Source organism: Pelophylax lessonae (genome assembly GCF_965119305.1).
Source record: "Pelophylax lessonae genome assembly, chromosome: 12".
NCBI classification, from domain to species: Eukaryota; Metazoa; Chordata; class Amphibia; order Anura; family Ranidae; genus Pelophylax; species Pelophylax lessonae.
Window position 1 is genome coordinate 177,447,387 of NC_138779.1, and position 13,910 is coordinate 177,461,296.

A 13,910-nucleotide genomic window follows, 5' to 3' on the forward strand; every position below is an offset into this window, starting at 1 on the left:
AAAGTGCATATTTAAGAGCACTTGCAGTGCAATTCCTGCCCTCTCACTGCTAAGTAGAAACTAATGAGCAAATATGGCTAACCCCATGTAAAGTATTTGATTATTTTCATTAAACCGATAAAATTCAAATACTCACATCTGTATAAACTGTATATATTAAAGGATAAATACTGTAAAACATTTATCTTTGTAACTACTTATTGAAATTAGATGGCAGTGGTCCTGTGTTTTATCACCATTGGCTGACAGCTCTTGGGAGGACTAATTGGTTGATTAGCATACCTGACTCTCTCTCCTTTGGTTGTGATAAGCAATATTGGTAGCATATGCTAGCAGTGCTCATCTCGTCCCCCTTGTCCTCTTCATTGACTGATAGACTCCTGTGTGTAAGAGTATACACCACTAACAAGGAACAAGCTGCCTTTCACAATGTTATAGATAATGTGCCAATCTTCCAAAAGAGGAATTTAAAACCTGAGATATAGAGTGAATTGTTCAGCAGCCAAACTTCTAAGGTCACATTATACAATTTGTGTACATGGGCATTTGTTTGCTTTTCTTCCATCTACAAGGAAATGTGAATTCAAAAGCAGCTTGACACAGCTGAGGGATCAACTCAGAAGGAACTCAGGAGCACCTCCAACTTTCCGGGGTGGCAGTGTTTTTATCCGGTTTGAAAATAACTTTTTTTTTCGTTGCTATTTATCCTTTTTGATAACTTGAACTTTTGATATTAAATGCTTTATTTGTTGTATAAATTGAGAATTATCACAGTGTTCTTGGATGTACATATGGATACTTATTACTTTTCTTATTTCTATGAGTACACCGTCCATGTGAATAGACAATGGATTGTACCCAGGGTTCCTTTTATAAATAGTACCCCTTCTCTGGGCATCAGTATTTATTGCTGGCAGTCCACTGCAAGTCTTTTTAGCTGATTTGTACCAACTCATAATAAAGACAAATTTTACGTTACTTAATTGCAGTTGAGATATAATGTTGTGACTTTTGAAAAATGCTAGATGAGCTAAAGTTTGTCATTTTTGTCTGTTATGTTCTTTAAAGAAAAATTGTTACAAGCCTTAGCAATTTACAGAACATTTTACCAAATACAGGCGGTCCCCGGGTTACAAACATCCGATTTACAAACGACTCCTACTTACAAATGGAGGGAGATAACAAGAAGTGAAAGGAAATCTACCCCTAGGAAGGGAAATTCTCTCCTGTAAGAGCTCTCATGGGAAAAAGATGTCTCCAATGAGGCTTTGTCAATTGTCACCAATCCTTGTTTCCACAACAACCCAAATTTTTCAAAATCCAGTTGTCATAGGTACAAAAAGTGAGGTGAAATCTTCTGTACAGGGGTACAGACAGCAAAACAAAGGGTACAGAGGTGTTAACCCTTCCCTATGCTATCCAAAAATATTAAAAAATATTCTTTTGGCTGGAGCTACACTTAAAAAATATACCTGTTCTGACTTACAAACAAATTCGACTTAAGAACAAACCTACAGTCCTTATCTTGTTTGTAACCCGGGGACCTCCTGTAAATTTAAAAGCAGTGGTTACCTTGGGGAAAACTGCCAATCAAAATAATTAGTGGATCCAACAATTTAGGCAGTTTTATTTAGGTTTATGGCAGATTTACTTTAAAGACAAACTATTTTAAGGGTTTTCAATAGAGTGAGAAAGGGTTAAAACCTTGGCCATGTGTTTGTTGCTTTGCCCCTGTTGGAGAGTAAGGACATAGACAGCAGGTTACAACCCTTCCCCACTTTATAATTAAATAAAACAAAAAAATAAACTTTAATTGAAGATGCAACTTACTACACAATGGAGAAAGCATTCAAAATGATGAATTTAAGGGGAAACACATATTTGCATGTACCTATCTTACCTTGTGATACTAACTTTGTTTCTGCATGTATTTGCTTCTCTTAATCTGTTCCTAAAGACTCCAAACAGAATGGTGATGCTGCCAATGCTGCACTGGCTAACGAGGATTGCCCAACAATAGACCAGGCTCTCTCCCCAGAAGAAAAGTCCCCCGTTACCCCAGGTGCAAGAGAGAGATACAATCGCGACCGAGCTTGTTTCCTGTTGTCCACCGGAGACTTTGCACATTCTCCAGACGGCAACATCCGCAAAGGTATTTGCCTCTGATGCATACTGCTCCACCTCCATCGCTCACTTTCATTTATACAGCTATCTGCACCAATGCAAGGCTTGAAACAAATATGAATCCCCCTTGAATCTCCTTTGCAAAGTAAATATCTCTGGCCTGCTTTCTACAAGTTCAGTCTTGCTGGTTCAAATCCCATTTGCCTTCTTTCGGCACATCCATAGTCTGCCAGTGGGATGTGTCAATGCAAGCTACAGGCCATTTTGTTATAAATAGCCAAACATTTCCCTGCAGTTTTGCTTCTTGTAGTTTGTTCTAATACAAATAGTACATTTAATTTCTTTAATCTGTTGGACTGTATATATGCCATGGTGGTCAGGAAACTTGGAGGAGATCTGTGACAAACAGAAGCAGCTCAGCAACAAAAAGCAACATGCAATATCTAATTTTTTTATTGTAAGAAAGACATTATACGATTGAGATCGGGCATGTTTAAAGCATCCAGCAAGCTATTTTTCAATTTGCTGCTCAAAAAAACAAAAACAAAACTTTTTTATAGCTCACACTTGCCAGCAGATCCTAACTTCAGGCTCTTTTGGCCATGCAGGAGGGACTTGACACAAAATTGGGAAAAGTTAAAACTTTGTTGAGCAGGTAGTGCTTCTAGGTAGGAACTGGGAACCTCAGGGGTGGGGTTTAATTTTCTCTGGGATTGTTGGCATGTACGATTTTGTATCATGAATTGTCTTAATCTTGTGGTGCAAAATTACCACAATGTTTGCCAGACACTACCACATTTTCTCTGAAAGTTGGCTTGGCTTGAACAAAGTCCGACTTGAGGTGAAATATGATTATTGAGATGCAAGCAACAAGTGTTTAGAGATCAATAGCAAATGAGTACATATAGCTATACCATAATTGTGTGAATTCCATAGCAGTACCCAAAGGTGGGACAACATGTTCATACAACGTATTGTCTATTGTTTCAATGTTTATATGTGAAAAAAGCAGAAATGCCAAACAAGCCGTTCATATGTTCATGTTCTGTGTTATGTCCTTCGACCTTTGTGTATTTTTTTTTTTTTTTGCTCTTTTTGTTTTTCAGCTCATGTGACAGATCATAATGGCCCGATATCTGACTGAGGTTTTACTGCTGTATATGTTTATTATTGTCATTATTTGCATTTCCAATAGATTTTGCTACTTGTATCAAAATCTTTCTATATGCACTACAGCTACGTGAGGCAGCACACTCATATTTTTGTCATGCTGTTACCAGCATGGTAGGTTGAGCTTTTATGCAAGAGACCAGTATGGACATGGCTGTATGCCCAGGAGGGATATGTGTGTTAGAATGAGTGTGTGTAAGTCTGTGTGTGTGTATGTGTTTGCAATTGCGTGTGTGTGTGTGTTTGCGTCTACTCATCACAATGCATATTTTTCATTAAGCCTTTCCCATGGCCAAGCCATGAACCATACCCACTAAGCTTCTCCTGATAAAAGTAAATGACTCTACCAGCCAGAAATATCTCAATTTTGCTTTATTGGCTTGATTTTAAGCAAAGGGCTCAGAGCAGTAATGTGCAGTAGCCAAAAGCAACCAGTCAGCTTTCTTTAGACCAGGGATCCTCAAACTACGGCCCTCCAGCTGTTGCAGAACTACACATCCCATGAGGCATTGTAAAACTCTGACATTTAAAGACATGACTAGGCATGTTGGGAATTGTAGTTCCTGAACAACTGGAGGGCCATGGTTTGAAGACCCCTGCTTTAGACTAACCAACATTGCTAAAATGTGATTTGATTTTTTGGTTTACTGCAAATAATTTCTAATTGTGCTATGTTACTAAATTAGCCATACTGAGTGTGTACAGTAGATGTACAATGAACAATGAGTGTAACACAACAGGAAAAATTCTCAACAATTTTGGTAGTCACAGACATTGGTTTATTAATGTGAAATCCCACACGTTATCGCTTTAAAACAAAATGAAAGGCATCAACCACTACTAAACCATTGGCTTCCCCAAAGAAGGAGATATGGAAAGTGAAGGGGTTCATAGTCACTTACCTACCCTCTTGTGGAAGCAGGTAAGTTTCCATCCCTCCCCCACCGAACTGGTAAGTCCCCATACCACAGTGCTAACAGATGTAAGCAAAAACAACACACACAGGTTTTAAAATAACATAATTCAACAATATATTGGAATTGGATTTGGTAGTATTTAGTACCACCTTTTATATCTCCCCACTGCTTAAGGTAAAGCTGAAAAAGTTTTCACTTAAGCTGGATACACACTATCCAACTTTTGTGGTTAGATTTCCTTCAGATTTACCTTTTCTATGTAGTGCAAGGGCCTGCCAGATTGCATACAAATTGAAAGTGTTTAGGTTTGACCTCATATTATATGGTTTTGGTAAATCTAAAGGAAAAAGTCTTCAGAAAATCTTATAGTGTGTATGGCCCATAACTCCCATCCACTGAGAGTGGTCACATGTCTCTTCAGCAACAGTTGTGTTTTTGTACAAATACCCCAACCACAGGCAAAACAGACTGGTGTTGAATGGGAGGGGGGAGGATAATCAATTTACCAAAAAAATAGAAAAATACAAATGATATTAGCCAGCCAGGTATTTTGCTTATTTCATCCCAATTTTCAGACCAATACATTTGTCCCAATGTGTGAACCATTATGTATTTAAGCTCTGCTTGTTTGTGTGCTTGAAAATCGTTCTTTACACATGCACATGGTGCATGTTTTTTGTACGTAGCTGTATGCAAATGGGAAGTATGATTTTTTTTACTTGACAAGGAGGTGCTCTACAGAGGCCAGTTTCCTCCAGATTCCCCAGTTTACTGTGCAAACCCCAAAGACCAAGAGATGACCCATTTCTGCTGTTATAAGCTGTGTAGTATTGTTCAAAGTATGATCACCCACAGCAACCAATCAGAAGGTATCTTTCAAGGTTCTCAACATTTTTGAGGAAATCTAGTCTCCTTAAGGTTTTCTAGACAAAATTTTTTTAAACAATCAGTTTTCAGAACACCTGAAGGGAAATTAAACTGACAAAAGAAGCACTGCAAATTAGACACTTTGAACGGAGCCACCCTTGGGTATCTGCCGGTGTGTCCCAGTAGCTTTGAAACCCATGGTGCTCTGATCAGCAGATTTTGACTTCAGTTTCTGAAGTAGACATTGCCCACCTTCCTCTTCACTCCCATACCTCAATATTGGCTCATTGCTTTAATGGAACACCTAATGACCAATTCTGAGACTTGGGATTCAACAGGAAAATAGATTTACATAATAGAACATCCTGGGTTTCAGGTCTCTTAGGAGGCTCCTGGCTATTAAGGCATGCTCAGTCGCCTCCTGTGGGCAAACTTTGCAGTAGTATTAGCAATTGAATACCTTTCATCTCACAAACAGGTGTACTTTTGAATACATTTCATCTCACAAACAGGTGTCCCTTAATGCAAACCAATTTCCAAACATTTGCCAATATTAAAATCTCCCTACAGTTGTAATTTTTATCTATATGATACAGTTGCTTACGAAATATACATTTTCAGTTTAGTGATAGTAATAGAACTTAATTCCTCTATCGTTGTTATTATGTTGTGTCAGTTCATGGACAGAGATTTGTCAATAGGATTAATATATGCAATGTGGAAAAGTATGCATATAAATAATTTAGGTTATGTGAAAAACAATTACCATCAGTCAAATTTCACAATAATAACTCAAAAAAAGATAGTTGTTAAGAATGCAGTTTCCCTGATTAAAGATTAAAACTGATTGGTTGCTATTAGTTGCAGCACTCTGTGCACCATCATTGCTCACTGCTCTACCTTATTTAAGAAGGTCAGTAGAGCCAGGCCAGCTGGGCAGTTATATGGATGGAACGCCTACTTAATCTGATACTAAAAGGTTTTTAGTGAAAGCTCAGTTGAACCAGGCCAACTGGGCAGTTATATGGATAGGACTTTTACTTATTCTGATACTGAAAGGTTTTTAGTGTACACCTGGTCCTCAGTAGAAATTTTCCATGACCAATTGGAGATTTACTTGATTACCATAAATGCTATTTCTTTCACTGCATGTCCTCTAACTAAAATTTCTTATCAGACCCACGCTAATCTGAATGACCATTTATTACCATATATAAGTTACCTCAATTAAGTTTTCTGATGCCTTAACATTCACTCAAAACTGGTATTTCATTTATAGGTGGAGTGTAATGAACTAATTCATCTTCTGAGTTCTTACTTCTCTTAGTTGTTTCCATATTTCTTGGCTCTGCTCCCACATAACTGGAGTTTTGGGTGTTTCTGCCCAGTCTTAGGTGTTTTATTTCTGTTGAAATCTCTGTAATATAAAAGAAATGTCCAACCACAAGATACACACACATTATGGCCATGGAAGATGTGCAGAACTGGGAAACCAAGCATGGAAATCTCACCATCAAAGTCTTGGAGAGCAGTGATAAATCCTTAGAGATTTAATCTCCACCATCTACCCAACATGAGAATATTAGTTTTGTGTGAAATACTCAGTGTCCGTACCATTTAATCCTGTAGCACACTTCTTAAGGGGTAAGGTTGCTGAAGTCCTTTTTTGGCCAAATGAAAAACAAAATTTGACCCCTTATGTTTTAGCTTTAAAGAAATTCAATTATATTAAAATCCCTTAGCAGCTTCTAATATCTCCTGGGGACTCTGGCTTCAAGATCTCTCTACCTAGTCTACCTTTCCCCTGCAGTGCTCATAGTGGTTTTTAGTTTTCTTGTTGGCTTTCACATTTCTCTGGCAGTAAGACCCCAGGTTCCATGCTGTCAGAGCCAGGAGATCTTAAAAAGGTAGTTACAATCCACCAATATCCTGAGCCTAACCACCAAATGGTGATGCTGAGTGTGCCAACTACAGTTTCTCACTGTGACAAGAAGTAGCTGACACAGCAGATCAGGTATATCTCTTTTTGAATAAAATAATGTTTATTGATTATCTCAAAGATAAAAACCACTAATATATTTTAACCATACCTGGTCCTATGATCACAACTTGTTAGCAGTTGTGGTTCACAATAAACATTTTATTCAGGAAAAGGAACACCTGCTTCAACAATCATGATATTTGTTACATATAAAACCTAATTCCTGAAGCTTGAGACCTAAGCGATACAAGAATCAGTGGGTGATTTAGTCTCCAAGAATAAATTAAATATCAGTTTTGAGAGAATATACCGTGTAATTCCAAGATATACTGTATTTTCTGGCGTATAAGACTACTTTTGAACCTCAAAAAAAGCGCCCAAAAATGGGGGGTCGTCTTATACGCCGAGTATAATATCTCCAAGGAAACCTAAGTATAAGTATTACCGGTAGATGAAAATTAGGGGGGTCGTCTTATACGCCCAGTCGTCTTATACGCTGGAAAATGTGGTAGTTAATTCCTACTTTGGAGGGTTCTACTAACTTACAGCTTCACAAAAAATGTCAGGGCTCCCTTGATATATCAGGGTTTTGCCTGCAGTTACCCACAGTTGAGACCCCTCTACCTTGGCTTCATGCCAGCTGTTTGTTCCACCCTCTACCTACTGGACTCTGCATATAAAAATATGTGTAAAAGCACTAACAGAGTAACACTACTGCTCAACAAATAACTGACCTAGAGGTGACTTGGGGAAATCCTCTCTGCAAAAAAACTGAAATGAAAAGGTATTTTTAAATAAAATGATATTAAATGACACAATAGCCTTGTAGTAGTTGTGTAAGTTATTTGCTTTTTAATGGAGGTGTATTTTTCCTTCATATCTAATTTTATTAAAAGGATGTGATCCTGTGTATCCTATAGGACTTTTAACAGATAGGATATAGTGGTCTTACAGAGGCTGACACACATGCTGGGAGGAGGGGGACAGGGCATCTTTTATGAAGTCATCTACATTAAAGCATTTCTTTTTTTTTGTTTGTTTATGTTCATTCTCATCCATGTTTCATTGTCATTGCCTGCGCCCTTCGCTCTTCAGCTGTCAACGCCTGCACTCCATCACCTCAGCACGACGACTGGTACAAACAAGACGTTGACCTCCTGCATGACCTCAATGCCAATGCAGCCACATGGATCAAGCAGTAGGATGCATGATGCCTTAGGGGTGAGTAGCATGAAGGGGAATGCCCTTTTCTCACCCTCCTGAATGACAAACCTGGCTCACTTCTGTTTCTGCAATGCACCAAATAACCTTTCCCATACTGCCTAGATCCATATTGACAGTAATTATTTGGCTGGGGATACCTAAAAGGTCAGTGCATCTAAGGGCTAGGGTATGTTAGTTATGGGCGCCCTTGGATTCACTAAATTAGCAACCTGCCTCTTATATAATATGAGTTTGATGAAAAATCTTTGCCTCAGTGCCTCAATCGTCTTGCTGCAGAAAGAGTCTTACCCCCTGATGCATTCTGCACAAAAGGCAAATTAAACCAGGCAGAGCAAGACCCCCTTGTAAAGGCCATGGCAAGTGGACAGAGCCGAAAATAGTGTAGAGATCTCCCTCCATTGGAGACCCATTGGAGATATAGTGCTGGTGGGTTATTTAGCAGACCAGCTTCTACCCAAAACTGAAATATCTGTTCTAGATGTACTGACCCTTAAAGGTGCTCTCAAAGACAAAGTTTCTTTTTTTTTTTCACAGAGAGGCTGTTCAGTGTTTTACAACCATAAATCCATTAACTTTTGCAGGAGATTCAAGAGCTGTGAGCATTCAAAACCCTTATGTGAAATCAGCCATGGAAGGGACTGGCTGTTATGTAAAGTACAGCTGTAGGTACCCATAATAGACATAGAAAGAAAGAAATAGATATTATTGATAGCACCTCCCTAAAGCAGTATTAACATGGCTTTTTCCAGATAAGGCATGGGGATATAAACAGCCCTGAGGTGAGGGCTTTACATTGCTTTACAAGGCCTCTCTGTGGAAAGAGTGTAATTTGTTGGAGAGCCTCTTTAAACATGCATACATACTGTTAAAACAGATTATTTTAAGTGTCTGAAATCAGAGTTATCTGTTTTTCTGCAGCAACATATCAGATTCTCCCTTTAATTTTATTACTTGCCTAGAGCATCTGAATGGGGGAGATCTGAGACTGTTTGCTATGGCAAAAACAGTTCCTCATTTAGACACTTTATTATGAAGCCCCGAGTGGCACCAGCCGAGTATGGATCCAAACTTCATTTCCCTCATACTTCATTTACCAAGTTCTGGTTATCCAATGATCTGATGCTCAAAGGCAACATGTGAATAGTGCATGCTAAGCTGCTTAAGAACTGTGGTATCTAGCAAGCCTTTGGATGCAATATAACTAGCTCAGATCATTCCTCAATAACCCTCAATGTTGGCAAGTTGTAGATGGAAACAGATGCAGTGCGGCACCATCTGTCTTCCTGATTCAAGTTACCATTGTACAATAGCCAAGGCACCATGTGATAATATCTAAACAACGCTCATTTGATATTATCGACTTGCTGTAACTGGCATATACTGGAGATCAACAATAAAATCCCAGGATTACCATGTATCAATTTTAACAATGGGTCATTACAAATCCATGTTGTTGTTAAGGTAAGAATAAAGAAATGTATGTTATACAAGGAAAGTGTAAGGATAGGCAAAGATAGAGCCACACATCAACTTACTATATTGGCAATATACCAAGCTAAGTAGCTACAAATAATGCAACAGATTTGTGCACTGTATAAAACAGCCAGGCCCGTAGGAGTCAATAGTGAGTCATTAAGAAGCACCTGAAGCCCTCATTTTTTCATGCAAATATTTTCTGTAACCAATTAGTTATTCACTTTTCTGCATAGAAAGGCAACACATTTTTTACATGTTTTACTTTCATTTGTTGACTTTGCGAAAGAGTAAAGTAAAACTATAGGCGACACTTCTTTTTTTTTTCATGTTGGATCGAGCAAGGGAGGGTTATAACCCCTGCCAGATTTTTTTTCGCCATCTGTGTCCCATTGTGGAGATTTCTCTTTACTTCCTGTCCCATAGCCAAACATGAAGTGAGAGAAAATCCCTACAAATCAAAGGAATTCCTTGGGGACCCCCAGTCCTCCAGAACTAATGTCCCCTCTTTTACTTTTCTGGGGACAACTCAAAATGTGGGATTTTCTTTTACTTTCACTTTTAGACCCTGTTCACACTGGGGCGACCTGTCAGGCGACCTGGTCCCCTGACAGGTCGCCGTAGGTCGCCTGCCATAGAGAAGCTGTGGACCCGTTCTAATAGGAGCGACACAAGTCGCTCCGACTTAGAAAAAGGGTCCAGAGCTTCTTTGGGGCGACCCGGAGCGACCTGCATTGACTTCAATGTTAGGAAGTCCGTGCCGGCCGCTCCGAGGTCGCGGTGCGAGCTGTGCACCGCAACCTGTTAGGTCGCCCCGGCAAGTAGCGTCGCCCCCAATGTGAACGGGGTCTTAATGATATTGTAAACAAATAGAGAGGGTGATTCTCCTCAACAGGGGCACAGACAGCAATAAAAACTGATAGGTATTCCATTCCCTCTCCATTCTGTCCAAAACTAAAAAAAATTTTTGATTTTAGTCCTCACCATCCATCTTTCTTGGTAAAGAACCAGACCCTCTCTAGCTATGCTACATTTTTACAGTTTCTCATGTTTTTACAGTTTCTCATGTTTGTTTGTTATGAGTGTTAAAGGGTCAGTCCACCCAAAACTGTATTTCTAGTAGATTTCGAATCAGTTGCAGGCTTCTTAGTCTCAGGATCTTCATTTGAGATCCAAGGTCCACCAACCTGATACAGCAATTATAAAGCATTTTTACTTTTGCTAATCAATTTAAGTACTGAGAGTCTTAGAACCTTTGCAGCCAGAGGATTAAAGCACAACTCCAGCCAAAACTTTCCATTTGATTTGGATAGATCAAGAAGGGGTTGAACTGCTGTCAGCTTGTGCTCATTTGGGAACGTTCTCCTCACTTTCTGTCTAGAGAGAGAAAAGAGAGGAAGAATTGTATAAACTCCAATCTCTTTGTCTGCTTTCATGTGACATCATTGAGTGCCTGAGCAACCAATCACCAAGCACATGAGAGGAAGGGAGGAAGTAACATGATTCTTATACATGGAAGTACCAAGTATAGGTTCCCCCTGCTTCCACGCCAAACATAATGACAGAGGTGCGAGGGGTAGGGGAGTAGGTACAGCTGGGGAGGATGCAAAGCACAACTTCACTTTAGGACTCCGTGTTGGCAAAAGGCAAAGCTAAGAACTCTGTCTAAGATGTTTTGCCATCCTCACAGCAGAATGAAACCCAAAACTTCCACAATAACAACTTAGAAATTATAAAGTGTAGAGGGGGATAATTAAATGAGCATAAGCTAACTTGTCTGTCCTAACAGTAAGAACCTGCTGCTTATCTGGTCATAAGACCTAATGCTAAAAAAGTAACGCACTGGGGCTCTTCAGTCAATCTGAATAAAGACTTTGCTAAACCTCTTTACCCGCAGTGCAGAACTGGTGCAAGCAACGTGATCTAAAACCAGGTTTAGGTCATGTATAGAGGAATTGGAAAGCTTCAGGATTTCCTTATCGTAGCGGACAGGTAATATTATTCTTATTTTAAAACATCTACCAATCCTCCCTTATGTCTTTCTAATTATTTAAAGTGGACCTAAACCTACAGTTGATTAGAATCCATAGGCTAGCCATTACCAACCAGGGTTCCGTGGAAAGATTGTTAGGGGAAAGATTGTTAGGGGTTCCTTGTATTGTGGCTGATTGGCCTCCCTTTTGCTGGGGCCTGCATAGTCCCAGGGTCAATGCCAGTTGGTAAAGCCAGCATCATTACACCAGTGATCTATTGAGCTGTCTGTAAGGGTGGAACTCTAAGGGGGGCATTCTTCCCATTGACCTCCATTGTAACAGCATTTTTCTTACTGACCCCGATGGACTGGTTTGAACATGGGTTCCCTGAGACCTGAAAATCATTTTAGGGGTTCCTTTGGGGTAAAATGGTTGAGAAAGGCTGTCTATAGCCGAAATGTCAGTTGTGGATGGATTAATCACTTAAAGCATGCAGTAGGTTAGGGAGGTATGTACTCAGCTGTACTCATGAACATTTTAGAAAGAATCACATAACATAACTTACAAATAGTTGGTGAAGAAAGTTGGTTATTTCAAGTACTACACAGATGGTGTTGTTATTATGTGTTGTTTTCCAGTTTGAAGAGTGAGATTAAGCAAATGTTTCCGCACAGAGAAATCAGCTTTCACACACCTTGAGATAGCATGGAACTCTTTCATCATTTAATTCTAAAAACAAATCAATTGGCACGTGCTACTATTTTGTATTCTGGGCACATACTTTTTGTTGAGGCAAACAAAAAAGCGATGTTGCCCATAGCAACTAATTAATTTTTTGCAGCTTAAGTAACAAAAAAAGAGAAAGTCCAATTTTTGGTAGATGGTGCTAAGTAAAATCGCTCACTTTTTTCTTTACTATTTTGAGGTCCTCAGTGGTGAAACCTCTACCCTTAAGATCCTGGTTCTGCACACCTTACTCACGTTTGCTGGGTTGGTTCTTGAATACTTGAAAATAGAAAACAAACACAAAATTGTAGTCATTGCTTTAGTAATCAGTCTGGATTCCCCTTTAAATTTATGAAAAATAAACAAAAATGCTGCAACACGAAGCTGCATTAACGTAAAGAAAATACTTCAATTAAAAATTAAAGTGTATGTAAAACCAATTTTTTAAATTGTGTATAAAATTATATTTTTCATCTATATAGATTATACTATATGGATAATATTGCATATTTATCACTTTGAAGTAATTTACTCTCACTTTCTGTTGTGTGTACAGAATAGGAAATGAAGGAAATACTTCCTACATAGATTTCTAAACCCCTATCACTCTAGCCAAAACTAAAAAAAAAAAAAACTTTAACTTCACACGGGTATGGAGGTAGAAGCTCTTAAAATGCATTAAAGATCAACAGATTAATAAGTAAATCAGCACTAAAGTCACAAAAATATGATCAATATAAAATCACATGAATCGGATATGATGTTGTTCAAATAATCATTCCAAAAAAATGGAAAGTGAATGTGAAAAAAAATAATCCAATGATGTGACAAAGGTATAAACGTGCACAATTCATAAATATATAATATAACAGTAATAGTAAATAGTAATAATATAAATATATAATATAACATTATAATCATAATCATTAGTGGTCCAAAATGTCCACAAATAAAGTGCAAAGTGAGAAATAAATATTAAGTAAATAGTCCAAAAAAGCTAATTAATGTACAGGGAATATATCAAATTTGTTCTCTGTGTAGCGAGTCACAGACCAATTTGAGATCTCTTAAGGGCACAAATAATAATAACTTCCTCCTGTGCCAGAGTGCCAAAGTGTATCCCAGGAACTCACCAAGTGAAATAACACCTTGTGAGTGCAATGGCCGCTCACCTCATTGAGAATAAATCACACTATTTGAATACATTTCAGGGGCACAGATCCAGTCCTCCTTACTGATGGTAATACCGTGGTTGTAGTACAGGACAATAGATGCTGTGTGGAGCAATTCCCCAACAGTTGTAGGATGATCCCATCAGCTTATAAATAGATGAGAAATAAGGGGCTCCATAGTGAAGTACGTTAAAAGATATTCAGCTTTGTTAAATAAAGACTTACATTAAAATAAGCTGCAATCATCAAAGAATAGAAACCAATGGGGTCTCTAAACGGCGTC

The 13,910-nt window shown here is 38.6% G+C and overlaps 1 protein-coding gene across 10 annotated transcripts in view; it reads left to right on the plus strand.

Moving 5' to 3' along the window:
• LOC309568008 (voltage-gated potassium channel KCNC1-like) overlaps nt 1-13,910 on the plus strand; it is a 208,774-nt gene that overhangs the window by 169,440 nt on the left and 25,424 nt on the right. For 5 of the 10 annotated variants that reach the window (XR_014225982.1, XM_082273568.1, XM_082273567.1 and 2 more), the window contains exon 3: nt 1,958-2,152. Coding sequence is in view for 7 of the 10 variants with exons in the window: in XM_082273568.1 (XP_082129694.1) it covers nt 1,958-2,152 (195 nt within the window). In the remaining 3 variants the exon portion in view is untranslated. Of the gene's footprint in view, nt 1-1,957; nt 2,153-3,230; nt 3,281-8,154; nt 8,281-13,910 lie in introns of those variants that run through there. The other 5 variants (XR_014225983.1, XR_014225984.1, XM_082273569.1 and 2 more) reach the window with 2 other exon arrangements.